Source organism: Lepidochelys kempii, chromosome 27, assembly GCF_965140265.1.
Source record: "Lepidochelys kempii isolate rLepKem1 chromosome 27, rLepKem1.hap2, whole genome shotgun sequence".
NCBI lineage: Eukaryota > Metazoa > Chordata > Testudines > Cheloniidae > Lepidochelys > Lepidochelys kempii.
The window spans coordinates 11664361-11692324 of NC_133282.1; the positions used below are offsets into that span (position 1 = coordinate 11664361).

At 55.1% G+C, this 27964-nt stretch overlaps 2 protein-coding genes across 6 annotated transcripts; both read right to left on the reverse strand.

The window, feature by feature from the left end:
* Positions 1-1509: 1509 nt before the first annotated feature.
* ASB16 (ankyrin repeat and SOCS box containing 16) lies at positions 1510-10671 on the reverse strand. Of its 2 annotated transcripts, XM_073325629.1 has the most exons (5): positions 8619-10671; positions 7527-7794; positions 5240-5732; positions 4082-4195; positions 1510-3269 (listed from the first exon to the last, which is right to left on the reverse strand). In XM_073325629.1, exons 1-5 carry the CDS (start codon positions 8929-8931, stop codon positions 3084-3086), a joined length of 1374 nt encoding a protein of 457 aa, XP_073181730.1. In that variant the 5' UTR covers positions 8932-10671; the 3' UTR covers positions 1510-3083. The 2 variants fall into 2 exon arrangements, with proteins under 2 accessions (XP_073181730.1, XP_073181731.1); XM_073325630.1 differs by lacking the exon at positions 1510-3269 and having other exon boundaries at positions 4103-4396.
* Positions 10672-10769: 98 nt separating this feature from the next.
* On the reverse strand, positions 10770-23237 carry HROB (homologous recombination factor with OB-fold). 4 transcript variants are annotated; one of them, XM_073325625.1, is made up of 10 exons: positions 23053-23237; positions 22101-22151; positions 19878-21170; positions 18616-18699; positions 16684-16824; positions 13877-13985; positions 12932-13017; positions 12157-12315; positions 11683-11908; positions 10770-11248 (listed from the first exon to the last, which is right to left on the reverse strand). In XM_073325625.1, exons 1-10 carry the CDS (start codon positions 23080-23082, stop codon positions 11175-11177), a joined length of 2253 nt encoding a protein of 750 aa, XP_073181726.1. In that variant the 5' UTR covers positions 23083-23237; the 3' UTR covers positions 10770-11174. The 4 variants fall into 4 exon arrangements, with proteins under 4 accessions (XP_073181726.1, XP_073181727.1, XP_073181729.1 ...); XM_073325626.1 differs by lacking the exon at positions 11683-11908; XM_073325628.1 differs by lacking the exons at positions 10770-11248; positions 11683-11908; positions 12157-12315; positions 12932-13017 and adding an exon at positions 13026-13164.
* Between the last annotated feature and the right edge of the window lie 4727 nt (positions 23238-27964).

Here is a 27964-nt window from a genome sequence, read left to right on the forward strand (position 1 = left end):
AACGTACAAGTTATCATACCAGCTTGGAACAAGAGTCTGAAGTTTGTTATCTTGCTTCTGGCAGCAGCCCCTGTCTAATGCTTAGAGGGGAAAAAAATTAACCCGCCTCCTGTACTGAACCCAGCCATTCTCTGCTAGGAGTGATGTCTTCTGAGCCCCTCCAGCAAGCTGGTATCCTCATGTATATTGCCTCTCCAATCCAAGCCCTGAAAATCAGATCTGGACTCCCCCAAGGCCAGGAGTGTTTGGACTGGGGGATTGGGTTGTGGTATTCCAAGCTCTGGGGCTCAGTGCTAGTCTGGGTTGGATTCAAGCCCCTCTCTGACAACTTATTGGTTATAAGAGAGAGGGCAGATGGCCCAGTAGTCAAGGTGCTTTCCTAGGACATGGGAGCCCTAGCTTCTATTTCTTGCTGGCCCCCAGTGCCTCAGTTCCCCCTCTGTAGAACAGGGATAAGAGCATAGCCCTGCCTCCTAAGGGCATAGGGAGGTACTTGGTTAGCATGGAAATGGAGCAGAGATTTGGTCTATGGCATTGCTATGCCTTCTCCAACTGCTTGGCTCTACCAGGGCCTGAAGCTGTGAATTCACCATGCCAGGAGCACTGCCTGGCCCCTGTATATCGCACCACTGCAGGAAGCTGCACACCCTGCCAAAGAGGGATTTTCCACCCTGGCATCCCCCTCCAAAGATCTCCCCTTAATGGGCCCTGACCAAGGTTCCCTCTAATTTTTGGCAGGCTGTGTGCACAAAAAATTTCTTCTGGGCAAATTTTTGTGCACAGGGTGTTTTGCCATGGGCATGGGGTTTAGGATCTGTGTGCACATGCACACAGCTTAGAGGGAACAGTGGCCCTGACCCTGTTCAGCTCTATCTCCAGGCCCTAGGACAGGGATTCCAAGGTAGAAAGAAAAAAGAGTGAAATTTAATTGCCCCTGGAGCGGGGGTCTAGGCTGGTTTGGTTTTTAAGGCCCATATAGGCTGTTGGTGGTGTTTAAAGGGCAAAACACTCATACCCTTTTAAAAAGGAAAGCAGAGCAATCCTGGCTTCTATTCCCAATTGTCCCATTGATTTGCTTGGCTAAATCACTAATATTTCCCCAGCTGTAAAATGAGGTCCTGCTTTCCCACATTTGTAAAGGGCTTGGAGATGGCCCACAGCGGTCATTAGTAACAGCGCTTTCGCTTTGGGACCTGTAACAATCTCCAGCAGCTGCCCTCCGACTTTCTTCGGTGCAAGGTGAAACATTTCCAGCTTATGCAGCCTCTCCTTGAAAGGCAATCCTGCCTCTGCATCTAGTGGCTTCTACTGCCCACCTCTCGTGATTTTCCTTCTCGAGATGCAACAGTTGATGACACCAGCATCGATGCCAGAGAGGAGAGTGCTTATACGAACACCCGAGGAACGGCTAAGGGTATTCTCATTAGCAAGGAACCACAGACCCAGGCCTACCCCACAGCAATGCAGGAAAAGATTTAAAACAAACTTGTTTTGAAATATATTTGCTCTAGCTTTTTATTTTACATGGGGAAACTAACGCAGGCTGCCCCTAAAGGGCAAACTGCAGGCAGTTTTTGAGCTCATGAGATTAAAATACATAATCAGGCTTCAAGTTAAAAGACTGGATAATAACATCCATAATTCCATTAGAAGGTTGTTTTTAAAATCCCTTGGAAGGGCTACAATGTGTTCTAGTGGCTAGAGCAGTGGACTGGAGAGCAGGGATCGATTCTCAGCTCTACCACGGGCCTGCTGGGTGACCTTGGGCAAGTCACTTCTACTGCCCCATGCCTCAGTTTACCCCCTTTACAGCTGGGGAATGAAACAGACCTGCCTTTAACTGCTTTGAGATTTACAGATGGAGAGCTGGGTATTTTTAAAAACATTCCTGCTTCAAGGAATAAACCAACAGAGGGGTCAGGAGGAAACTTCCCCTATGGGGAGGTTATTCCATTATTGGTCACTGGCGGTATCCTTGACCTCTCTTCCGGAATGAGCTGGAACGGGCCATTCTTGGACACAGGACAAGATGAGCTTCTGGGCTGGTACTCCCTAGGGCTCTGTCCATTTAGGTCTTTACACCACACTCCTGAATTTAAGAGTGCTCCAGTTTGGAAGGGATACACACAACAGGCATCAGGCCTTAGCCACAGGCATTGCAAAACCTGGCAGCAGATTCCATCTGCGTTCATGTTTTGTGCTTTTCAGCTGCTGGCCCGTTTGTGGATCCAAAACGATGCCCTGGTTACAGAGGGTACCGGCATCCCCAAGACTGGAGTTTCTGACCCCAGTTCTTGGTATTTAGAAAGAAGGGTTTAAAAACAAAAAAAACCCCAAAGACATCAATCAGACCAGTGATCATCCAGCCTAGTGTCCTGTGTCCAGCAGGGGGCAGTATCAGCTGCTTCAGAGGAAGGTGCAGAAAACCCAGCAGAAGGCTGCTGTGGGAGGACCTGCCCCAGGGACAAGGATGAAACATTCCCCATTCCCCTCAGAGTGAGACGTTCTTTCTGACCCCCTTCGTCAGCATTTGGCTCGTGGCCTGAAGCAGAAAGGGTTTAAACATATAGAGACTCTTGTATTTTAGAAGGCTTTGCTATTCTACCTCAGCATTTCCTTGTTCTCTAGTGAAGTGTCCAGTCCTTTCTTTGAGTCCTGCTCAGCTCTTGGCTTCAATGATCTCTTGTGGCAGTGAGTTCCACTGACTAACTAGGTACTGCATGGGGAAGAATATTCTGCTGTGTCAGGTTTAAGTATGCTGCTTTTGAATTTCATGGACCGTCTTTTGTCCTCACATTATATGCAGTAGAGCAGGGTGGAAACTGGTGCTAGCATAAGCCAAACCTTGTTATAAAAGTATATTCAGAAAAGGCTAGATTCTGCCAACCTCACTCATGCTGATCAGCAACTTACTCTATAAGTAGCCCACGGGGCTACTACTTGGCATGAGTCAACTGACAGAACACAGCCCCTGATGCGTTGGGATCTCAGCCTGTGTTGAAGCCCACTGGCTCTCTCTAGTCACTCGTCAGCAATTCAAAGCTATTCCCCAAAGATCACGCCCGAAGGATGCATCTTCTCTTTCATCGGATGTAGCCCTCAAGAGGGAGCTGCAGATAATCCCGCAGAGACGGGGGCAGTTTGAGTTCGGGGATGGCAGAATGGCACCGTCCTCCCAGGTGCTTTCGCACGGCACAGCGCGCCAGGTGCTGCAGCTGCCGGGGCTGGTTCGTCATCTGGAGAGCAGAGTCGTAAAACGTCTTGTGTTCCTGCCAGGACGGAAGGAGGATTAAACGAGGCTCCGTCTATCACAGAGCACAGCAGTTAAGTACAGGGGCAAGGAGAGGCAGACAAGCTGCTTCCGCAGAGTTAGAGGCAGATCTCCTACCCAGAAGCCCCTCACTTTATTAAGTCCCCCATTGTGCACTCAATAAAGGCTGGAAATGAGGTTTCTAGCCATCCGAGGGAGGGGAACATGGTGGTGGGGCGCAAACAACCAAATTCGCTTTAAGATGGAACTGGATAAATTTATGAATGGGATGATATGATGGGTGGCCTACCACAGCAGGGGCCTGGACTCTGAGCCAGGAGGTCCCTTCCACGCTTATATCCCAGTCCTCTCTAGACCTTGGAGGACCCCCAGCCAATGAGATCACCAGCATGGAGCGGTGTTTAGGAACCACTGACCTAGTCCCCTTGAGGGGGTTTCTTTATCTGGACCAGGTTTAAAAGTCCCAAGCTATGGAGACTGTCCTGCAGCCACAGATCCCACTCTCTGGTCCCTCAGGCGAGTTGCTCAAAGACCCAAATTCTCGAGGTTATGCAGAATACATGCGATATAGATGTCTACTGGGACGGCTAACATGTCGCCTACAGCCCCAAGCAGACTGAGCATCAGGCTGCATATTAGGCAGCAGCATAAAACCCTCTGTCCCCAGCAGGTACCTCCAGGGCAGACGCTTGCCCTGCTGCAGCCCCAGATGCACCTCATATGGGGGCCAAGCCACCATTCGGCCTCCAGAACCACCCAAGCTGCACCTCTGCCCTGCCTGGTGCCAAGCAGGCTGCGAGCTGGAGGTACCTGCCACATCTCCGGAGGCACCACTTCCACCCAGGAATCGCAGGACGGGATCCGGTCGTAGGAGTTCAGCACGACTTCCAGGGCACGAGGGGCCAAGGAGCAGAACTTCAGCATCTGAGAGCCAGGCGGGAGAGAGCAGAGGACAGGGTGAACTGGCCAGGAGGGCGGAGAAACACAAGGAGGGCGAGGGTGCCAGCCAAGCTAGAGGGAGCCAGAGACGATCGCGCAGTGATGTGGGCCTCAACCCTAGAGCGCTGGGAAATTCCTGCTGTCACAGGGTCAGATCCCAGCAAGCGTGGACTCAACTCTCCCTCCCTGAACGCACAATGGAAGGAGTAAACGCAAAGCTTACCACGTGCACGTTTCAGAAGGGACTTAATCCCCCTTGCACTGAGCGAGGTTCTCCCTACACTGCTGTACCACATGGCTGCATTTATACTGTGTAGGTCTGTAGTTGGCAAAGGGGTTTGGGATCCTACAGGAAGGCTGTAGGTGCTCTGGGAACTGCCAGGGACCCGCCTCTGATGGCTGGTGCCAGATACTTCAGAGGAAGATGCAAGAAGGGAAATGAACAGCAATCCTATAGATGCAGTTTCTTCCTAACCCCAGCAATTAGTGGCTGGTTTATGCCCTGAAGCACGAGCATGAACCCGTCTCCCAGGCACAAAGGGAGCCTCATACAGAATTAGGATGGAGAGATTAAAAAAAAGACCTATTAGCCCTCATCATCAGAGCAACCAAGGGTGATGCTGGGGGATTAAGGGAGATGCATTTCACCCCCCACCTTCCCCGGCTTTTACTCTTCTCTTGAGGTCACCCTTAGCCAACGTGACTCGTTTCTACCCGAGGAGTTCAATGCACCTCACAAACATTAACTCAGCCTCACAACTCTGAGGAGTGAGAAATGGGGAAACCGAGGCAGAGAGCCTCCTAAGTGACTTGCCGAGATCACACAGGGAGTCTGTGGCAAAGCTGGGGCCAGAACCCAGGAGTCTGGGCTCCATGGCCTTCCACTCCTTCCATCACTAGGCCCAACTCCCTCCTCCGAGCACAGGGGAACAGGACCCAGGAGCCCTGCTCTAACCATTAGACTCCCCTCCCTCCGGAGTCCCGACTGCCAGGCAGTGCTTTAGCCCCCAGGCCATTTCCCTCCCTTACCTTGGGGTGGATGGCCGCCGCCCCGTGAGCCAGCAAGGTGGCGATGATGCTCTCGGGCTGCCCGTCTGGGCACTCCTCCACTGCCTGCAGGGCGCAGTCCATGGGCGCGTAGCCGGCACAGTTGCGGACGTTCACGGCAGCCCCGTGCTGGAGCAGCAGCTCCACCAGGCGGGGCTGGCAGTTGCCGCAGGCGTTGTGGAGCGGGGTGTGGTTCTTCCTGCCGGCCGTCCTGGCGTCGGCCCCGCACTCCAGCAGCCGCTTGGCCACCCGGTAGTAGCGCTCAGCCTCGGCAGGCCTGTCGGAGCTGGCGCAGGCGGCATTGAGGGCCGTCTCCCCTTCCCGGTTCCGGTGGGCAACGGCGGCCCCGTAGCCCAGGTAGAGCTGCAGGTGGGCCTCCAGGCCGTGCTCGGCGGCCACGTGCAGCGGGGTCGTCCGCCGGTCCCTGGTGCTCAGGTTCACCAGGGCCCCGTGCTCCAGAAGCAGCTCGGCGCACCTGCAAAACACACAGCCAGGCTCACCCTTCCCCAGCCCCTACCTCTGCTGCTCCGGGGTGCTTCAGCTTCCGCTCCGAGGCCTGCGGGGGGGACTGCCGGGAAGTGGGGGGAATCCTTCTCTCCTTCCCAAGCTGGGTGGGAAAGCTGGGTTCAGGTCCTGCTGCCGGGGCATGGGGCGAACAGGTGCCGCTCCCAGGATGAATTGGGGCTTCGATCGGTCTGAGGCAAGCGTGCTCAGGCTGGGGGCAGCGAGCTGGCTGGATCCAAGCTCCATGGGAGGGAGGGCCCAGCATGGAAGCGTCAGGCTCCGCTGGGCTGAGGGTCTACGGGGTGGCTCCTGGCTTCGGCACTAAGCCCTCGTCCCTTGCAGGGGGCGACTGGCAGGCAGCACTGTGGCAAAGGAAGCCCAGACTACACCCCACCCACCAACCCCAGCAGGGAGCATGGAGTACCCTGTGCTCAGGCCTGAGTCCCCTGGGGAATCCGGGCCGCTCCATGCCAACTAGGGCACGGCCCAGGCTAGCGTTGCCTCCATTCCCCAGCCCCTAGCTCCTGCCACAAAGACACAGCCCGGTTCTGGACACATTCTTTGCTTCCCCAGGACTCCAGGGGCTGCGGCTCGCAGGGCACAGAGATTCGGGGCGTGCCTGGGCCTGGCAATCACAGGCTCAGCAGCGGGGCCCCTGATGTGCTTGGATCAATCTTGCTGGCTGGGAGCACAAGCCTTCCTCATGACCACCCCCTCGCCCATCAGGCAGGGACTGGAGTGTCTCGTGCCACCACACCAGCCCCACTGGCTGCTCACAGGGCCAGTGTCAGAGGTAGGGTGACCAGATGTCCCGCTTTGGGGGTCTTTTTCTGAAATAGGCTCCTATTATCCCCCACCCCCTGTCCCAATTTTTCACACTTGCTGTCTGGTCACCCTAGTCAGAGGGCTCTGGAGATCCAGCATCCGCAGGGCCGGGGGAGCAGCAGACAGATTCCCTGGGGCTACCGTTCACACCACATGCCTCCATCCTGCGCCAGAAGGAGCTCTCCTAGGGGACATTTGCTCGCTGTGGCCCATACAGCCCTCAGCTTCTCTGCGAGGCTGCTGGCCAAGGGGGCCAGCTGGGATCAGAGGGGGAGTCAGGCTGGCATGTGCTGCTTGGCTGAACAGTTGCTTTTCTCTGGAGGCTGCAACTCACGCGCCGCAATCTCCGCTTTCATTTAAAAACAAACAAGGCCAAGATTTTCAGAAGTCACAAGTGACTCTGTGGGGGTTTCCAACGGACACCTGGCAGAGAGCGGATTTTCAGAGGGCACGGTCTGGAAGCCAGGCCCCTCAAGGGCAGCTCAAAGAGACCACCCAAAACCAGAGGTGCCCATGTCATGGGGTCACGTCATCACTAGACTTTTGGCCTCACACCTCTAGCCCTGACCATTGGGAATAGAATCGTCAAAATAGGAACCGAGGCAGCAATGTCTGCAGACTGCCTGAAACAATAGCTCAGGGAGGTGCGACCCATCTCGTTGACTCTGAAGACTAGTGACAACCGGTGAAATGAGATCACTTACCTCTTCTGCTACTGATCTAAGCTAGGCATAGCGTGACGATCTAAGGTGGAGCCTTGTGTTGGCTTCTCCAGTGTGGGTGGATCTCTGCCTGTGGGCAGAACTTGGGGGAGTGCCATTTCCCCCCTCCCAAAGTCCAGCTAGTTTGCAAGTCATTGACCTGCCTGCCCTATAGTCTCTGCTGGTTAGGGTAGAAATTCCCCTTCAAGACATTCCCCCACCCCTACCTGCACACTTACCGCAAGGTCTCCGGGGAGGTGCAGAGATGCAGCGGGGCCAGCCCCTCCTCCGACAGCACGTTGGCATTGGCACCATAGCTCAGGAGCAGCTGGGCACAGTCAGCGTGTTGGTGGATGCAGCTGTCATGGAGGGCGGCCTTCCCGCCCACCACGGCGTCGACCTCTGCCCCTTGCAGAATCAGGTGCTTCACGCAGTCCCGATAGCCTCTGGCTGCCGCGATCCGCAAGGGGGAGGTGTGCTTCTTCTGAGGGCTCAGCACCCACAACCCTGAGGGGGGGCAGGTGGGAAGGAGAGCAGGGGAATCTCAAAGCGCCCTGCCCTGGGGTTCCACTCATGGTCATTAAATCGAGACTGCCAACCTCGACTCTGACCATAATCCACCCCCCCCGGACTTCCTGGAATTCCTCTGTGGGATCCTGCCCCTGCAGAGGGCTGAGCACACACATGATCTCAGAGTCACAGCGAGGCAGGGGGAGACGGCAGAGAGAACCAGAGCAACTTGCTCAAGATCCAAGAAGCAATGGGGTTTAGGGGCCAGGGCGTCAGGGAACCAGAGCTCTGTTCCTGGCAGGGAAGCTGCCCTGCCAGGGCATCTTTGCCAACTCTCTGCCCCTGTTTTTCCCCTCCCACCACTTACGTGCCTTGGCTATTTAGCCTGCAGACTTTCCAGGACAAGGAGCTACTCTTGACTACATGTATGTACAGCACCTAGCGCCCACAGACCTACATTGCAGCTGCTACTGTAATACAAATAAATGAACAACTGCACAGCAACTAAGTGGCAGAGATGGGACTAGAACCCAGGACTCCTGCTGCCCATCCCCTGCTCTCCAGTGGAAGTCACGTGCTCAGGAATGAGCAAAGAACCCAGGAAACCCCAGGGGCTTTCGCCGAACTCTGCTTGGCTCCTTTCTGCCACACTTGGAGCAAAGCCCCAAGAACCGACACATCCTTGGGAGCACAAGATCTCTGGCTCTGTTCGAGGGGTGTGGGGAAATCATTTAAACTAGGGCAGTGGGGGACAGGAAAGCAGTACTCAGCCCTGGGTTTGTTCCAACCACAAGCCCAGAGCAGAAACCCCACCTCCGTACCCAGCTCTGCCGCCCACATCAGCTCCTCGCTGACCATCTCCACGATCACGTTCGCGACAGCCTCGTCTTTGAAGATGCTCTTGATAGTCTGCAAGTCCCCAGTGTACAGGATGTTGTGGACAGCAGGGTCCCGGCAGTATTGGGGACGCCGGGCGGGCTTGGGGAGCAGGGAGCTGCTGGTGGCCGGTGGGAACCTCCTGGTCAGGCATTGCCTTGAGAGAGCCCTCCGACGATCCTCCCACTCCAGCCGCTCTCTCTGTAGGCGCAGGGCGCGCAGGGTGGAGGAAGTGAACGCGAAGGTCTCCCTAGACATTCTCTTGGCTCCGCGGGACGGGGCTTAGCCAGGGCAGCCTCCTTGCCTCTGGGACGGGCAGATTAGTGCCCCCTGCCACCTCCCTCAGGCTTGCGAATATGGGTATGAGCAGAAAACCCCTCCCCTTGTTGATTCAGAAGAGAAAGCCAGGCCGTGCTATAAATAGCGGGGATACTTACTCTGGCAGTAAGCAGAAGTTTCTGCAGGGTCATGTTCCATCTGGGGCCGGTGGCGTTTAGAGCCAGTAGCCTGTTGCTGGATGGCAGGAGTTTAAGCAGTCTGGGGATAGAACAAGCCTACAGCAGCCCAGGGAGACTTTCTGGTCAGACACGCAGCCCGAGTGGGAAGCGGGGTTGTCCCCGTACACCCCCCGCAGAGCAGTGGGGCTGAGTCCACAAGAGTGGGGGGGGGGGGGGGGGAGGAAGAGTGGTGACATTCAGTGCCCTGCTCCAGGCTGAATGGTGTAGTGTCACGCCGCCTCCCTTTCCTCGCATGGCCACACTGCGGCCCTCAGGCACCTGCTGTCAGGTCACCACGTGGCCTTGCATTTAAGCCATTACCTTGTCTGACTCAGGGCTCAATTCTGAGAGGTGCCAACAAAGAGCAGTCGTAGGTGGTCGACCCTTCTCAGGATCAGCTCTCCGGGGCCAGGAACCGCTCTTTCTCCTAGTTGTACAGCCACCCCCAGGCCAAATTCAGAATAAAAGGTAGTGCAGAACACAACCCTCGGGCCGGAGAATTTGTAGCCTCGATCATAGACACCTGCGGGGGGAAGCAGGTCACCTCTCTACAGAGGGAACCAGGGACATTGTGAAGTATTTCCTTAAGCCCTTTCAATTCCAGTCCACAAGTGAAGAGTGAGCAAGAGTGGGAGGAACGGAAACCCCGCCAGTCTACAGATTAGAGAGTTAAATCACAAGCCACGTTTTCACTGGCATCATTGATGACTGATGGTGTTGGCAATTCAAGAGCAGTTTTTAAATAGACCGGGGGGAACAAAACAAAAATTGGTAACCTGCTTGAGGCAACATTAGCACACCGGGCACTTCCCTCCAGCCACATGCGGGAGTCTCCCTGTTGCGTGGCCTTCTCTTCATGGCTGCTGGCACTGAATCATGCCAGCCCTGGGCTGCTTTTAACAGGTCTTTGATTTGATTTTTAAAAAAAAAAAAAAAAAAAAAAACACAACCCGACAGCATCCCCTTAAGACCAGGGCCTGGGAAGAGGTCACAGAAGAAGAACAGAACGGTCAGATCAGCAGGGTGCCAGGAAGAGAGGGGAGCAGAGGTTAAAAGCTTGGCCTTGGCACTCAGGACATGGGCCGAGTGACGCGGTCACTATCTCAAGCACGGCACAGGGATTCCGGCAGGCCTGGCTGCCATCCCAATGCCCAGTGGAGAACGACGCTCACACAGGTGCATCTGATAAAAGCCTTTGTCTGTGGGAAGCAGTGGACTCAATCCTGGAGCTCCTTTGCTTCTCAGTGCTGGGAGTTGCAGTTGCTCAACAGCAGGGAGGATCCAGCTTCAATATCAAGAACTCCGTTGTCCTCATCTGCAGCTCCAGTCCTGTTATGGGCTGGATCACGCAGTCCTTGCACGTGTCTTTCCCCAGTGAGGTCAATGGACAGGTTGCAGGAGCATGGCCTGGGATTCCTTCACTCCCAGAAGGAACCCAGCCAGCTTCAGTTAATGCTTTAAAGAAGACATGCTCCAGTTAACAGAAGCCTCCAATGCTCCCCCCACAGCACCATGCTCTCCTGGCTAGGAGACAGGCTGGCTTTGCATAAAACCAAAGGGGTGGAAAGCAGGACAGCGGAAGGAAGAGCATCACACGTGAAAGGTACCGAACACCCATTTAATGCAGGAATCAGATACAAGCAGGGAAAGCTGTCACTTGCGGGTCGTGATCAGTCAAGGGCACCAAGCAAAGAGTGCCAGGGTGCTGGTGGAAGAGCCCAGAGGTAGCAAGGCAGGAATCATTTCACGTCAGGGCTGCCAGCGTCGTCCCTGTTCGGTTCGGGAGTCCCAGACTATCCGTCAGCACGGTCCTGTCGTCACAGCTCCCAGACGCACAACAAACTTACCATTCATAAATGTATACAGGATACTTAAGGCACACGAGTCACCTTGCTGTTCAGAGTCCTTGCTCTGCCAGGATTCAGCCCACATTCTGCCACTGGCTGAGTGACCATCCAGCTCCGTGGTGGCTGGGGGATCTTCATGTCATCGCTCTAGAGGGGGTCACTGGCTGCTCTCCATGGCAGAAGCAGAAAAGAAGTCCTCTGGCAGCTGTCCTAGGAGCCCATCCAGGTCGTCTGCACAGACAGAAGAAGAGGGGCTCAAGTCCATTTCTTCCTCCACTTCTTAAAGTTTCCCATTTCATCCCCAGGGGCATCCAGTCCCTGTCACTGGGGGATTAACCCTTTCACCCCAGGAGTTACACTTCCCAATGTATGGGCCCACTTCTATGAAAGATTAAACACATTTGGGAAAGGGAAAAATAAAAGACGACATTAGGGGAAAGAGCCATCGTGTCTTCCACTTTCTCCTGGGATTTCCTACAGATGGCAGCCATGGCCCTCGTGTGATGGCACCAGTGGAAGGCGTCTGGCCTCATTGGTGGGTGGGCCAGATTCGAGTGCCCGGCCCCCGCCACTGGAACCATGTTTTCAGGAGAGCTCAGCTTCCACCACAAGCGGAGCTCTTTGGGGAACCTGGCCCATAACATCTGCAGCAAAATCTGCCTTACCCATGTCACAGGCTTCAGCCCCCAGGGGCTCCTCTTGGGAAGGTCTGTTTGAGCCCGATGTGCCGTCTCCATGCCTCCCCAGGCATGGCAATAACCCTCCAAGCGATGGGTTTGTACGCCAGCTGCTGTTTCCATCCCTCCTGGAACTCCCTGTGCTCCTGGGGTTGGAAGCCCCCCCGGAGAGATTTTCTGGGGAGTCCTGCTGGAATTCAGCCCGACTATGGACCTACAAAAAGCCAGACACAAGTGAGATGCTCTGGGCTTTCCCTTTGTTAGCTCTCAGTGTCAGACCCTCATTTCCTGAGGTCTCCCATGTCAGTACATATTCCCCTGCGGAATCTCCTTAGTTCCCCAGCTACCTTCCAAATACGCCCCTGCAAGGACTGGACATTGGTTCCTCCCGGAGTCCAACACACACAGGAAACGCCCCCACCTGCCATCCAGCACAGCTCTCTGCTCTGCGTTGAATCGTACCTCTGAGGACACTGGTACTGTCCCGTCTCCCATCTCCCCATGCTCCTGCGACGGCTGCAGGGGGCTCCCGTCCCCGGACTCTGGCAGGTAAATCTTCACCAGGTTGTTGGGGGTCACATTGAGGTAGTGATTGCGGTGGGACGGGGAGAACACCCCCACCTGCAACCAGAGGGAAAGGCTATTCGCCTGGACCTAGAGTTCTCTGGCCTCTGCCTGTTCCCAGCAGTGCTCCCCACGAGAGGGAATGGGCAGATGCCATTGGAAGAAGAATCAGCACCTCCATCGTGCTTCGCAGTCTTCACCAGCCTCTGACAGATGATTGGCAGTGCTGGAGACCAATGGCCCAAACCCTAAACTGGGGCGGCGTGGGATAGATTAATAGGCTTCCCCACCCTCTTGGGGCAGCCAGGTGAGTTCAGACTCTATGGCCCGTTCAGTCACTGGCCTCTGAGGACAGCCAGCTACCTGGGGGGGGACGACAATCTGTGCCAACTGGTCATTGCCTACAGAAGGATTTTATTTGAAGATGAATGAGCTCTCCCTTCTTATCCCATTCATCTCAGAATGGAAGCAGTAAGAGACATCTGGAGCTGGATGCAAATCAGTGACTAGTGGCAGATGAATCTGCATGCCCCTTATTAAATCCACACACCCCAGAACTGGAGCCCTAAAAGCATCCCTGTTGCCATTGGGATCTACCTCCAGGAACAAAACATACCCACCTAAGAGTCCTTCAGTACAAAACCCTGGCCCTAATCTCCTTTGCCTCAAGTACCTGCTTTAAGAGAAGCACTGAACCGGCCTTCAGGTCACTCTGTCTCTCCTCCAGCAGCAGGCGGTGCACTGTCCCCTGCATCTCTCCTGCAGGCAGGACAGAGAACTCGTCAGCAACATGGGGCAGGTACAGTCAGACCAAAGCCAAGCAGGCTGCCACAGTGCTTTGCGCCATTATGCATGGGGCAAATCTGCCTGCGAGGACGTAGCCAAGAGGGAGCGCTGACAAGCCACCTGGGACGGGGAGGGAATCAGGACAAGGGGGCAAGCTGGAGTGAAACTTATTCAATGCGCCTCATCTTGCCATTTCCATCCCAGCTTCCTGGCTCTTACAAAGGAGGAGCCCACTTGAGGACACACTGCCAGGATCAATCCTGTACTGGCCCCTGGGAGATGGGACCGAGCTGATCACGTCCATCTCCGATGAGCGATTCCTCCTCCAGGCAGCGTGGAGAGGCCTGTGAGAGTTCACAGCTAACAGGAGGCCAGAGTTAGAGAGTGGATGGCTCACTGGAACAAAGGGGAGCAGCAAGTCCCATGCTTGAGGGGCAGCAGCCGATTGCTACAGGAGTCGGAAAGGACGCAAACCCGCCTACATACAGAATGACACAATCCTATCTGTGTGTGTGTTCTGCACCACACAGGCCACGGCTAGAGGCAGGCTACAGAGCTGATGGGCCATTGACCAGGAGAACAGGATGTGCCTCATCTGCATGGTTCAGAAGAACAGGTGAAACCCAGGGTGACGGTGGCAGAACAGACCGAGGGAGACCCCGAGGAAAGCCAGCGGGCAGGCACTAGATATCTCTTTTTGGATGGGAAACTAGACCTTTGTACGAGGAGGACAGCCAGCTATTAGCTGTTGGTTATAGTTCCTTTGCTGGTCCACAGCCCTGCTCACCTGCCCCAGCGACTCTCACCCCGAAGGGTTCACCTCCGTCCTTACCAGTAGGATCCTTGAACACGGCGCCGGCGTCAACGCTGGTGCGGGTCAGTGACTTGATCACCACCGCCATGCTGGGGACCTTGTTCTTCGGGAGCTGCTTCAGCGCTGCCTGCATAGAGGCCAGAGAGAGAGAACCACTGCCTACGGCAACTCACTACAGCAGAAGAAGAGTCACCTTGCGCTGAAAGTCCTGAACTGGGAATTCAGGAGATCAGGGTCCAATTCCAGCGTCTGCCACAGACCCCCCAACGTGGACTTGGGCAAGTTGCTTCCCTTCTCTGTACCCAAATCCCGCTGCTATGACACAGGAAGAGCTTCGGGGCAGGGGCTCTCTCACTATTTGCATGGTCTGCACCCAGCACAGTGGAATCCTAATCCCCACGGGCGCCGGTAGGCGCCACGAACACCGATTAGTGCAATAAATCTTCAGGGACATGGGGAATTCAGGGCTCCAGGCACGATGCTCCACTCCTGTGTGGAGTGTTCTGCCAAAAGGGTGGGCTAGGATCATGGCATCCACCCTGGGGCCCTCCTGGGCAACTGTGCTAAGAACATCGCTGCTGTTTGATCATGCAGCCTGGGTTCCAAGAGCCCCCCCAACAGAAGTGTCCGAACCACACTCATCGCTAAAAGGAGGACACAGTCCACAGCTCTGATGTCAGCCAGGAGAGCTCCGAGGGGCTTCTCTCCCTTCCCTGCTGCTCCTCAGCCTGGGTGGCACAAAGGGAGCAGAACGGGGCAGAGAATCTGCCACATAAGTATTGATTCCAACAGGACAAGGTGGCCCTCAGGCCGAGAAGAGTGGACACTCCTGGATCAAAGCTTAGCAGCAGCCTTCAACTTCTGTGCGCCATTCTGCACTTCCCCCAGAGTGTAGGTGTACCAGTGGATGGGAGGGTAAGGTTAATATCGTCTGGTGCATGTGGCTTTTTATAAGCCAGTGTATTTGCAACGTGGCTAGCAGGTGTCTATTTGAATAATAGAGAGACTTCAATGCTCACTTCAATCGGGCGACTTTGATCCTCCAATTAATTTGATCTGGGACTAAATTATTTTCACGAGCCCCTCTCCTCTCACACGACTTCCACCTCTTACCCCACAGCTGTAAAGCAGGTAGGACTGAATAATTCAGTCATTGTCTCTAGACACTTCTCACTGCACTGTAAACAAATGGGCCAAAAATTCTGAAGGAGGCAGCAGCGTACTGGTATGAGGGCCCACGTACAAGTGCTCCTGCTGGATACACAACAGGGGTGGCCAGCCTGGGGCTCCGAAGCCACACGCGGCTCTTCAGAAGTTACTACGGGCGGCTCCTTGTACAGGCCCCGACTCCGGGGCTGGAGCTACACGCTCCAATTTTCCCAATGTGCCGGGGGGTGCTCACTGCTCAACCCCAGCTCTGCCACAGGTCCTGCCCCCACTCTACCCCTTCCCGCCCCCTCCCCTCCTCCTGCCGTGCCCTCACTTCTCCCCCTTCAGAGCCTCCTGCATGCCACGAAACAGCTGATCGGGACTTGCGGGGAGGTGCCAGTGGGCAAGAGGCACTGGGAGCGGGTGGCGGGGGGGGGGGAAGAGAAGAGCTAATGGGGGGCTGTTGACTTATTACTGTGGCTCTTTGGCAATGAACATTGGTAAATTCTGGTTCCTTAAGAATCATAGAATATCAGGGTTGGAAGGGACTTCAGGAGGTCATCTAGTCCAACCCCTTGCTCAAAGCAGGGCCAAGCCCCAATTTCTGCCCCAGATCCCTAAATGGCCCCCTCAAAGATTGAACTGACAACCCTGGCTTTAGCAGCCCAAAGCTCAAACCACTGAGTTATCCTTCTCTGGCTCAGGCTGGCTACCCTGGATATACAAGATCAAATTGCTTATTTCAATCAAAGCATTAGCAATGAACATGGGCAAAGTCAGAGGGAAGCCCAAAATCCTGTCACAGGCACTTGTGGTTAGCCAGGTGGAACACTGGGATGAGACTCAACTATCCACAGGTGCTGAGTTCTGGATGATCATTCACTAGATAGAAGCACCTGTGCCTATTTGAATGTGGTCAATCAAGTATAATCACCTGGTTATAGCAGACATCTGAGTGTATTAGGCACCACACCAGCGTATGTCTGCATGAGGATTGACTACTGTTTGTAAACTGCTCTGAAGATAAAAATGCCATGAGGGGCTGCCCATATAAAAAAGTATTTTGTGCATGAGCCTTTAACAGCCATTTTTAAGACACTTGTTTGTGCAGGGAGATGATAATTCCCATGGGTCACTGCATCTTAGTCCTGGGACAACGGGATAGTGTTTTATCCTGGGATCCCATGCCCTGCAGATGACAGGTCCTAGCTCCCTGGGACAGCAACAGGGACACTACCGTGGCTGTGAAAATGGGGCTACTGAACATGCCTTTAACTGAACGACGGCTAAACTGAAGCCAGATTAGCTTTGCGCTCCCGTGGTCAAGGCGTGCGGGCCAGCAGGGTTCTCAACTCAAGCTGCATAGCTGTTTCACAGAACAGCACCAGCAGTTACTAGTGTCCTGGTGACAACTTGGAAACTGCCAGCTAACTGCTGCTTCAGACAAGTTAGATCAGGCACATCTGCCCTACGCAGAGGAGGCTGTTGCAGGCCTCCGTGAAGGTAGCAGATGCTGGACCCAGTTCTGTCTCATTGGATCTGCACAGCACGGCAGGGGAAGCCGAAACTATCCGGTGGTTAGAGAGCCTGGGCAAAAGCCCGGGGGAGATGCCAGTGCAGATTGAACTCGTCTTTCCAGGAAGCAGCCTTCACACCCAGCACCGGCCCCTCCTTACCTTCCTCAGCACCATGGCCACGCTGTATGTCCTGAGGAAACAGGAGGGGTCTCTCTCATCCAACCGCAGCTCGGTTTTCATGGCAATCCAGGGGCCTTTTCCAAAGTCCTCCTCGATTGGCTGCTGGGAACTCGGCACTTCCTGGAGTCACAGGATGGATATGGTCACTATGTTCAGAATCAACCTAGAGTTGATCTTGTACTAGCATCTCTTTGGCTAAGCAGAGACAAAGCTTTTGCTCTAAATAGAGCATTAGGGGAACGAGAGCTGACCCTCCCACCGAATTGATGCTACTCACGAGCACTATTTTGGCACGATCCTACTTTTTGATTTGGGTCAGGTTCCCAGATCTAGGCTTGGAAGGATTAGATGGTTATTGATAAATGTCGATTTCACCGAACATACACACAAGCCAACAAATCCCCCCCCCCCATCAATAAATATAGAGACAGGCAAAGAGAGAGGAATGCCACTTGAGAACTACTCAGAACCCTGGGATTTCGCCTTTTGAATCAGGCTGGTTACAAATGGACTAGCAAATTAACAGATCTGATTGGCTGATGTAAGGAGATTTCTTTTGTATTTTTGACATGGGATGTTGATAACGTGTGTTAACGGCTTGTAACGCTTTAACTTTTTGAATCTCAAGGTCTAGTGTCATTAAATGACTTTGAATCCCCTCCCCAGAATTTCCCACAACTTTGAAAATTTAAATAGATAAAAATCTAAAAAATGCTTAAAAATAAACATTGCTATTTTCAGTCACATTTAAAAAAAAAAGAGAGAGAGAGAGAGCGCGCAAATTTTGCCAACCCTACCCATATTGGACATCTGGTCTACCCTTAAATTAGGCTGACATACCTAAATTAGTCAAGGGTGTGAAAAATCCAGGTATGCTGAACCTAACCCTGACATAGATGCAGCTATATTGACAAAGGGGGCTTTCGTTGACCTAGTGCCCATCATCCAGGGAGGTGGCGTTCCTGCGCTGATGGAGAAAACCGAAACCCCTTCCGTCGGTGTAAGGCTGCATCTGAGCTACAGGATTATGCCAGCCTGGCTATGGGGCGTAGCTATGTTGCTGTAGTCTCTGTGTAGACATACCAAGAAAGACATTAGCAGCAAACCCAGTTTGCTGGCCCAACATGGCTCAAATGGTCCAATAAGCCCCACCAGGCTCATGGTTTTATTTACAGTCATTGCAGTTGAGCCTAGACACCAGCCAGCACAGTTGCTGGTGGGAGTCGGAACTGGACAAAGCACTGGACACTTCCTATGGGAACAATGAATCCTGTACCCTGCCAGGGGACAGGTGAGATGACCCATTAGTCTGTATTTTCCAATTCATTTCTAGGCTGTTTAATGGAGATGGCGCAGGCCAGAGATCCCTACTCCAACTCCACCCCTGAACTGTGAGAAAAGTTCTAATCCAGGTCTAAGCTATTTCATCTGACATTTCAGGTCCGTCTATCACTCTGGAAAGAGGTCTGGGGTGAATGGACAATGCTCTGCCCCAAGGAGAAAACAAGTGGTCCATTAGCCTCCAGCTGCAGCAAAATGCCCTTGTCACAGGGAAGATTAGCATGTCTGCTCTGAGAAGTTCCTAGCAGAACATCTGACTGCAGCAGCTGAGGAGTGCAGATCACCAAAGCCACAATGCCAAGGGACCAGTACCTGTGGACTATTTGCTGCCCAGATCCATGGACTGTTCTGAAGCTTTTGGGTATCTCTGGCTTTGCTAAGGTGTATTTCAACCAACACCTCACAGGCAAATGAGACCCTGATCAGGAGCAGCTTTTGGTACCATGCCTCATGCTGCTGTTGGATGCAGCTAGCACGGAGCAGCGACACACTTTGGGGTGCTGTGCTCAATTTTGATGCGGTTTCTGCTAGAGCTGTGTGGAGTGGGGGACAGGGAAAAAGGGGTATTACCTCTGTCCGTAGCTTCGCCAGTGCTCCATGGGCTGGAGTCTGAGGAGTGGAAATCAGGATTTCCTCCAGATTTTTCCCACCATACTTAGGGGAGAGCAGGAGAGAAAGAGAGAAGCATCTGTTACTTCCTAATCCAGCTAAGGAGCTGTACTTGTGATGTGCTCAGGACACACTCAGAGGCAATTAACACATTTTACATCTCTCATAGCAAGTCTCTGGGGCCTCAAAAACAATCCTTCAAAACATAAAGAGGTTCTGCTACAAATCTTATTTAAAGAATGACAGTTAAGGCTGGACTGGGGTCTCTGAAACTGGGGTCAAGGGAGAGGCTGTGAGCCTAGAAGTAAATAAAGCTTCCTTCCTCCACCAGTTGAGAAAGCAGCTCCAGCACCCAGCACACACAATGGGGACAGTTCTGCTGAATAAGGTGGTGCCATTTTTTTTTTTTAAAACACACACACACTTTCCTGATGACCACCACATGTCCAATCCCAAACAAGCACAGCTCTGGGTGCAGATCCAAACAGCCTGCTCCTGCAGGGGCTGTAACCCAGACATTGCCATCTCATGCTAATGCACCAGATCTGGAAAGTGAAAGTGACACAAGGCTTGAACCTATGAGAGCTCACGCTCAGCAGTGCCTCACATATCAAATATAAGCAAAAACTCTCTATGCTTCAGTGATGCCGGGGTAAGATACAATCACCCAGCAATCACCTCTTTCACCCCTATTGATCTACTCACAGGTCATATTTACAGCAGTATAACCCCCTTTATACTGACCCTGATTAATCACAGTAAGATAGCGGCCTGCAATGCAGTGTTCCTATCCCCAGTGTTGTCCAGAGGTTTCAACTGCCCCAGAAATATTCTAAATGTCGGGGATTCCTAGGGCATGAATTGTTATATCTAGATACTACCACCCAGATCCTCAAAGGTATTTAGGCAGCTAACACCCACTGAAATTGAGGGAAGTACCTAAATACCTCTCAGGATCTGGGCCTACATAGCTATGTAGCTGACTCTCTGATCACCATGAAGATGGGAGGCTGTAGGTAATGCTCCCCATGACCCCACGTGCAGAAGGAAATCTAGGGAAGCAACAGCCATGCCTTGCTTGCTCTGGGGCCAGTGGAGAGTGGGTGCAGCGTGTGGATCACACCTGAAAGGCAACACACTGATTAGTTCAATCCCTTGGTGTCCCTGTTTGAGTGGCCGTTTCCCACTGAGATTTCAGCCATCTCCTCTGCAACGTGTCCTACCTGATGAGGCAGGATCCCTGCAGGTCCTGGGAAGCGGCGAGATTTCACCCGTGAAGGGGTCCAGCCAGAAGCCCTGGGAGTCTTGTTGGCTGCCGTGACCAGCTGTACAAGGTGATTGGTGACCACCGGAGTCTGCAGGCTCCCAGCAGCAGCAGAGCCAGAGGAGGGAGCTCTTGGGGTGGAAGTCGGTGACTCCACACAAGTCATCAAGGACCGTGGTCCTGTGGGGAGCCTAAGAGGTGGCCGCCAACTGCTGCCGGGCCCTCTGGGTGTGGAACAGCCCTGACTGGGCATCTGTGGTGCTGGTGGCCTTGGATTGCCACTCCCAAGGCCACTTGGATTGCCACTCCCCGGGGAGTGGAGGCTTGGAGCCTTTACTGGAGCCACTGAAGGGCTGCTTGCTGCGGTTCCAGGCTGACCCCCAGATGCCTGAAAAGGCCTCAAAGTGTGACACCTGGGAGCGGAGATGGTGCCACAAGACACGCCTGCAGCTGTGCTGCCTTGTGGGACTGCATTCACCAGGGAGCTAGCCGGAGCTACCAGGCTAGACTGAGAGAAGCAAGAACCTGCCGTGCTCGGCCTCAGCTTCAGCGCAGGATCCGCCTGCTGGAATGGGGACAGATTCTGCATCCTGTCTGCCCCCCTCGAGATGGCTCGAGTCCCCTCGTGCGGCAGAGAGACTGAGCCACCAGGGCTAGGAGTTACCACTGGATCTCCCACCCGAAGCTTTTTGAAGGCTGTCCCTCCATGGCTGCTCTCGTCCCTCCTGCACACCTGAGGGGGCATCCCCTTCGCAGCCACGGCAGGCCCAGGACCTGGCTGCACGCAGGCTGCCAAGAACAGGTCATTTTCAAATTCATCATCACGGGGAGCAAGGGGGGGAGGCTGTCGGCTTACAAACTTAAACCCTGCTGCCGAGCTTAGTGTGCAGTCCCTCGTGCGGTTTGAAGTGCGCAGGGCGGGTGCCGCCAATGTGGGGGCTGCCTTGAGAGCCTTGAAGCCCACAGCTGGAGGTTCCACAGTCTGATCGTTCACCACCGTCCGAGGCCTCAAGCCAGGTGTTTTGCTGGAGGGGCAATCAGCCCCAACTCTCAGTTTGGGAAGGTTCTGCGGCCCAAAGACTGGGGACAGCATGCTGGTACTGGGAAGAGCAGGAAGTGGGGACTCGTGAGCGGGTGCCAGGAAAGTGCCGGGGTCTCTGGGACCAGAAGAAAAGGGCCTCAAGCATCTTGAGTTCGCAGGGACCAAATCTGAGAACTGGTTCTCCGCATCCTCCACGGCCGACAGAAAATCCTGCAAAAGCAGACAAGGCACTACAAAGATCAAGCTTTCTTTACATGGGATGCGCCAGTGACTCAGTTAACCTGGCCCTTTAACTTAAAAACCCAGTAGAGGTACAAAGGTCCTAAGATCAGAGACTTGCTATTGTCAGCCCTGGACCAGACCGTAAAGCACGGCTGGACACAAGGACCTGACACAGCGCAGAGACAATGGCAGTTATCGGGTCCATAGTTTGCAGGCCTTTTCTCTCTTGCTAGATACATGTACTTTACACCATTTGAGAGCTGGGAGAGACATTTTGTTAGCGTGTCCTTTGATAACTGTTGGTGTCACCAGCAGCCAGAGTGGTTTCTTTTACTTACTTGCCGATCAAGAGTACATCACAGATTCTACACAGCCCCGTACTTCAGCTCAGGGAGGGGAGACAGGTCCCACCTAAACTACGCCTTGCAAGTGAATCCCCCCCGACTTAATTATCGGGGTGGTGTAAATAGGGACTGAGCTGAACTAAGAGAAAAGGAGTATTTGTGGCACCTTAGAGACTAACAAATTTAGGTGCCACAAATACTCCTTTTCTCTTGCGAATACAGACTAACATGGCTGCTACTCTGAAACCTGAGCTGAACTAGGGGGCAAGTATCAGAGGGGTCGCCGTGTTAGTCTGGATGTGTAAAAGCAGCCAGGAGTCCTGTGGCACCTTATAGACTAACAGACGTATTGGAGCATAAGCTTTTGTGGGTGAATACCCACTTCGTCGCATGCGACGAAGGAGGCAAGATTCTCCGGGCCAGGCCCTCAGCTGGTGTAAATGGCTGTCGCTCAGTTGAGGAGCCAGCCCACCAACACCTTAGCAGCCTGCTTCACCAGCAAAGCAAGACTCCTGCTCCGCCCTCGCCTGCCAGTTCTCTCCTGGCCCACAGCAGTTCCCAAGCGTTTCCTCACCTCGTCTTCGAGCTCCCCTTCCACAGCAAACAGCTTCTGCAGCCTGCAAGCCTGGGACAGAGTGAGAGAGACAGCTGCGTTTGCAAGGACGTGCTGCCCCAGATGGCAGCCTCTCTGCCCATTTCTTATGCAACACCGGAATCGCCAGGTTTCTTTGCTTTTACTTTGGGGGTTAAGCCCAAAGGGGCCCGTGGCAGGCCAGAGACAGCTCTATTTTTCGCAAGGCAGGGGCTTGTCTCTTCCCAACCCATGGCTGAAGCAGATGTTCAGGCAAAGGAAAGACGAATGGGACTAGTCAGGCACAGTTATGCACCATGCAAGATACAGATGTATTACAGCCCTGCCAATGCCACTAGACCTCACCTGCAAGGCTCCCTGAAACAAAGCAGGGCCTTCCCCTTGGGCGGGGGGGCCCCCCCGAGGGTAACCAGCTCCACCCCACCCCCCCAGGGCCTCCCCCGGGGGCAGGGGGCCCCCCCAAGGGGTAACCAGCTCCCCCCAGGGCCTCCCCCGGGGGCGGGGGCGCCCCCCCAAGGGGTAACCAGCTCCCCCCAGGGCCTCCCCCGGGGGCGGGGGCGCCCCCCCAAGGGGTAACCAGCTCCCCCCAGGGCCTCCCCCGGGGGCGGGGGCGCCCCCCCAAGGGGTAACCAGCTCCCCCCAGGGCCTCCCCCGGGGGCGGGGGCGCCCCCCCAAGGGGTAACCAGCTCCCCCCAGGGCCTCCCCCGGGGGCGGGGGCGCCCCCCCAAGGGGTAACCAGCTCCCCCCAGGGCCTCCCCCGGGGGCGGGGGCGCCCCCCCAAGGGGTAACCAGCTCCCCCCAGGGCCTCCCCCGGGGGCGGGGGCGCCCCCCCAAGGGGTAACCAGCTCCCCCCCACCCCCTGGCGCTCCCATGCCGGGGCGGGGGCCGGGGTGTTTGGCCGCCCTGGCCCCCCCTTGCCCGGGGGGGGCGTTACCATGGCAGCAGCGCAGAGCCCCCCCTCCATGCGCTCCGGCGCGGCAGGACGCGGGCTCGGGCGGCGGCGGCACAGCGGGGCGAGGCGCGGGTCCGGTCGGGTCCGGTCCGGGCACAGGGACCCCCGCCGCGCCGGCAGCGCCCCCAGGCCCGGGGCAACCTCCCCTTTAAAGGGCGGGGCCGGGGCGGCCTGTCCGCCCGGCGGGCGCGCGTCACTCCGCCGCCTTAAAGGGGAGGTTCCGGGAGCCGGACCCGCGGCCTCCGACCGCCCGGGCCGGGGCGGGGACAGCGGCCGCCCCGCCCCCATCGCCCGGTCCGTCTGTCGGCCTGTCCAGGCGGCCGTCCTGTCCGCCCATCCGCCCCCCTTCTGTCCGTCCCCCCCATCCCCCCACCAGTCCGCCCATCCCCCCGTCCGTCTGTCCCCGCATCTGTCCGTCCCCCCCATCCCCCCACCAGTCCGCCCATCCCCCCGTCCGTCTGTCCCCCCATCTGTCCGTCCATCCCCTCGTCCGTCTGTCTGCCCATCCCCCCGTCTGTCTGTCCCCCGATCTGTCCACCCCACCCCCACCAGTCTGTCTGTCCCCCATCCCCCCCAGTCCGTCTGTCCCCCCATCTGTCCACCCCCGCAGTCCGTCTGTCTCCCCATCTGTCCACCCCACTCCCTACCGGTCCGTCTGTCCCCCCATCTGTCCACCCCTGCAGTCCGTCTGTCTCCCCATCTGTCCACCCCACTCCCTACCAGTCCGTCTGTCCCCCCATCTGTCCACCCCCCCAGTCCGTCTGTCCCCCCATCTGTCCACCCCACTCCCTACCAGTCCGTCTGTCCCCCCATCTGTCCACCCCACTCCCTACCAGTCCGTCTGTCCCCCCATCTGTCCACCCCACTCCCTACCGGTCCGTCTGTCCCCCCATCTGTCCACCCCACTCCCTACCGGTCCGTCTGTCTCCCCATCTGTCCACCCCACTCCCTACCGGTCCGTCTGTCCCCCCATCTGTCCACCCCACTCCCTACCAGTCTGTCTGTCCCCCCATCTGTCCACCCCACCCCCACCAGTCTGTCTGTCCGTCCATCCCCCCCACCAGTCCATCTGTCCACCCATCTATCCATCTGTCCACCCCCTCCCACCAGTCAGTCTATTCACCCATCTACCTGTCCACCCACCCGTCCGTCCATCCACCTGGCGTGCTGGAACAGTTTGTACAGTGGGGGGTGCTGACAGCCATTGAACCAAACTGGTTTCAGAGGAGCAGCCGTGTTAGTCTGGATTCGCAAAAAGAACAGGAGGACTTGTGGCACCTTAGAGACTAACCCATTTATTTGAGCATGAGCTTTCGTGAGCTACAGCTCACTTCATCGGATGCAAACCGTGGAAACTGTAAGGTGCCACAAGTACTCCTTTTCTTTGAACCAAACTGTAAACTCTGAATATGATGGAACCCACTTCAAGCCAGGGGGCGCAGCGACCCCCCTCCGCCCAGTTCCAGCACCTATGCCCATCTGCCCATCCTCCCATCAGTCGCTCTGGCCATCCACCCCCTCCATGCAGATGTGCATCTGGCCATCCACTTGCATATGTCTCTCTGCCCTACCCCTGCCCTCTCCATGCCTATGCGCAGCTGTCCATCCCCCAGCTTGTCTATGTGCGTCTCTGCATCCCCCGGCCTGTCCACCCCACCCCCCACCAGTCTGTCTGTCCGTCCATCCCCCCCAGTCTGTCTGTCCCCCCATCTGTCTGTCTGTGCGTCTGTCCCTCCACCTCCTCATCCATCTACCCATCTACTCATCCCTCTGTCCTGTTAGCAAACCAGAGGGCCGCTTGTGAAGTTCTACAGTGCAGCCCAAGAGCTGCTGCCTTATAATTATAGGGGGGCAGGAGCTCTGCTCTGCTTGAAGCTGGTCTCAGCCTTCTGATTTTTCCCCAAGTGCTCTAACATCCACCTGCATCCCAGCGTCTCCGTTGCGACGCTGCTGGCCTCCAGACTTACAAAAGAGCTCGGCGTCTGCCGAGCAGGGAATATCCAGCCACTTATTTTAGTGCCTCACGGGGGGCTGAGCACTCTGGAACATCTGGCCTGGTTGGCAGGGGGGCTGGAAAAGCACCAACTCTACCCTAGAGCCTGGGTCTCTGTCGGCGAGTGGAGCCCCCACGCCCCAGCACCTGGGGAATTTTCCTTGGGTCCGTCCCACGCTCCAGAACGGAAAACTTCACTTTTGTCCAGCAGCAGACGGGGAGGTGTCGTCCCACGACGGGGATATTGACAGCAGGGCCTGGAATCCTCGCGTGGTTGGATGTTTAGTTTTCAGTTCTGCCTCGTTCTGTTCTTGATAGGCCGTACTGGGGGGGGAGATGCGTTCTTCCTCCATGCGGCACTGAATCTTTGCTTTCCAGCTGTGACCGGAGTAGGGGAGTGGGGAGTCTATAAATAGCTGTCCAGAAATAGCAGCGGTCTAGGCTCCAGTGAGCCAGATCAGCCACTAGAGGAGGACTCATTCAAGGCAATGGGGAACAGGTCGGCTGGTGGGGGAAGTCCCCCATGGGAGTAGCAAGTTGTAAACTGAATTCTACGGAATGCATCCGATGAAGTGAGCTGTAGCTCATGAAAGCTCACGCTCAAATAAATGGGTTAGTCTCTAAGGGGCCACAAGTCCTCCTGTTCTTTTTGCAAGTTGTAAACTGTAGCTCACTGCAGCAGGGAAGTGGACACATCTGCTGCTAAGAAGGTGCCGTTTGGCTCCACGCTTTATTTCTTCAGGGAGTTCAAAAGACAAATAGTGGTTTCGCTGTTTAGTGGCCAGGTCTTTTGGGGACTTCACCTTTTGGGGGAATCCCCCTTCCTGTTGGAGAGGCACTGTGGTCTAGTGGCTAGGCGACTGGGCTCTGGAGACTGGGGTTCCATTGCTGGTTCTGCCATTGGCCGTCTGGGTGCTCTAGAGCAAGTCACTTCCCTGTCTGGGCCTCAGTTTTCTCCATCTGTACAATGGGGATAATGATACTGACAGGCCTGGACTAACCAATGTGTGCTTGCACATAGGCCCCTGCCCACCTGGAGGGGGAAAGAAAACCCCAAACTGAATGGTGCTACAACCCTATGCAATGCTGCTTGCTCAAATTTGGCCTGGCTGTCTGCCCTCCATCATGATGGAGAGATGACTGGGCCAAACTTGAGTGAGTGGTGCTCCAGCCGGGCGCTTGGCCCTCCTACTTCCACCAGGACTACCAAATCATCAGATGGCTGGATGCACCCTCCCCCCACCCGCTTGAGAACCTCCGTTCTGGGAGGTAGCTGTGCCTAGGACACCTTCTCTGTCTCGTTTAAGGAAGGAGGGGCAGCAAATTTCCATTGTGAACAGGGCCCCAAAATTCTTTAATCTGGCCCTCCTTTGTAAAGGGCTTTGAATCTAAAGATGGAAAAAGCTTTATAAGAGCTGAGTGCTATAATTATGTATCATTATTTATATTGTAATAGCACCTAGAGGCCAGGACCCTGTTGTGCTGGGCGCTGTACAAACACAACAAAGAAATGGTCCCTGCCCTGGAGAACGTACCGTCTAAGACCATAGACAATGGGTGGCTCCTACAAGCAGGAACTCTCTTCCTATGCCTCTGCACCTCACTGTGCCCCACGGGCCCTGATCTTGGCCAGGGCCTCCAACCATGAGTGCAATTCAGATAATGATTATGCAGACTCTTCTTGGTCATGGTCCCTTGCATCACTGGTTCTTCTAGGAGGCTAACGTCATGGGGATTGTCTTTTGGCCAGACTCTTCCAAGCAGCAGGTCATTTCCCTTTCAGGGATTGACCTGTAAACATCTGTCACCCTCTCTCTGCCAGGCATGCCCACAGTCACAGCCCCTCCAAGATGAACTGGGGCATCCTAATGCAGACAACAAGGAAAAAAGGGGGCTTGGAACAGGGTGGCCTGCCTCCCTGAAGGGCAGGGGCCCTGCTAGCCCTGTTCACTCATCTGATGCAGCTGAGAAGGGGACAGGTGTTCCATACAAAGAGCTGCAAGAAGCTGCAAGTTCCCGGGGAGAAGCCCTGAGAGCCTTGGCAGAGTTAGAAAGCCTCAGCTGGAAGTTTGGTTTATCCTTTGGGAGATTGTGGTGGGTTGGCCAATAACTGGTGCCCAGTTATTATGGGTGTGGTTGATAATCCCCCAGGCTGGTGAGGATGAGGAAGGTTTCTACTCCCCACATGCTGAGGAGGGAGTTGAGTTTTCAACCATTGCTGAGATCACCATCAAAGGTAGCCGGGAGCGTGGTCACTTGACCACTGGGAAGTGGACTGAGATCCCCCCACTTGGTCCAGTTAAGATGCTGAAGAGCTATTGACTAGTAATGACAGGCAATCACTAACCTGGGCTGGATTTGAACCACTGCGCTAAGGGCGAACGGCGCCAGTTCCCTTTCTGAGATACCTACCCCACTTTGTGTAGCTTGTGGGTCTGGTGCTCTGGTCCCTCGCTCCTTGTGTTGTCATTTACACCAGTGCAAAGGGCGTGTCAAATGCTGCAAGGCAGCCATGTTTTACGCTTGCTTTGCATTATTGTAAATTGCTGCCCAAGGCGCAGGGCAGTGGAATGTCAGGCCCAGCTTCGTTGTGCTCAGGGTGCTGGGTAGGATCTCAGCTAAGATGCACGGTCACATTCAGTCTAGAGATGGACAGAAAGCGTCGGATTCCCTGGGCCTCAGGCCCTCTTCTGCATCATCCAGGACCCACAGTTCTCAGTTGCTGGTTCCTGGACTGGCACATGGAGGCTCTGATCCAATTCTCAGTGAAGTTGATTTGAGTCTCTCCATTGACTTTCATAAGCACTGGATTGGGCCTCATGCTGCAGGCTTTGGTGACAGGTACCCTGGACTCTCCCTGGTTACGTTTGGTCCTGATTCAGCAAAGCATCTCAGCACGTG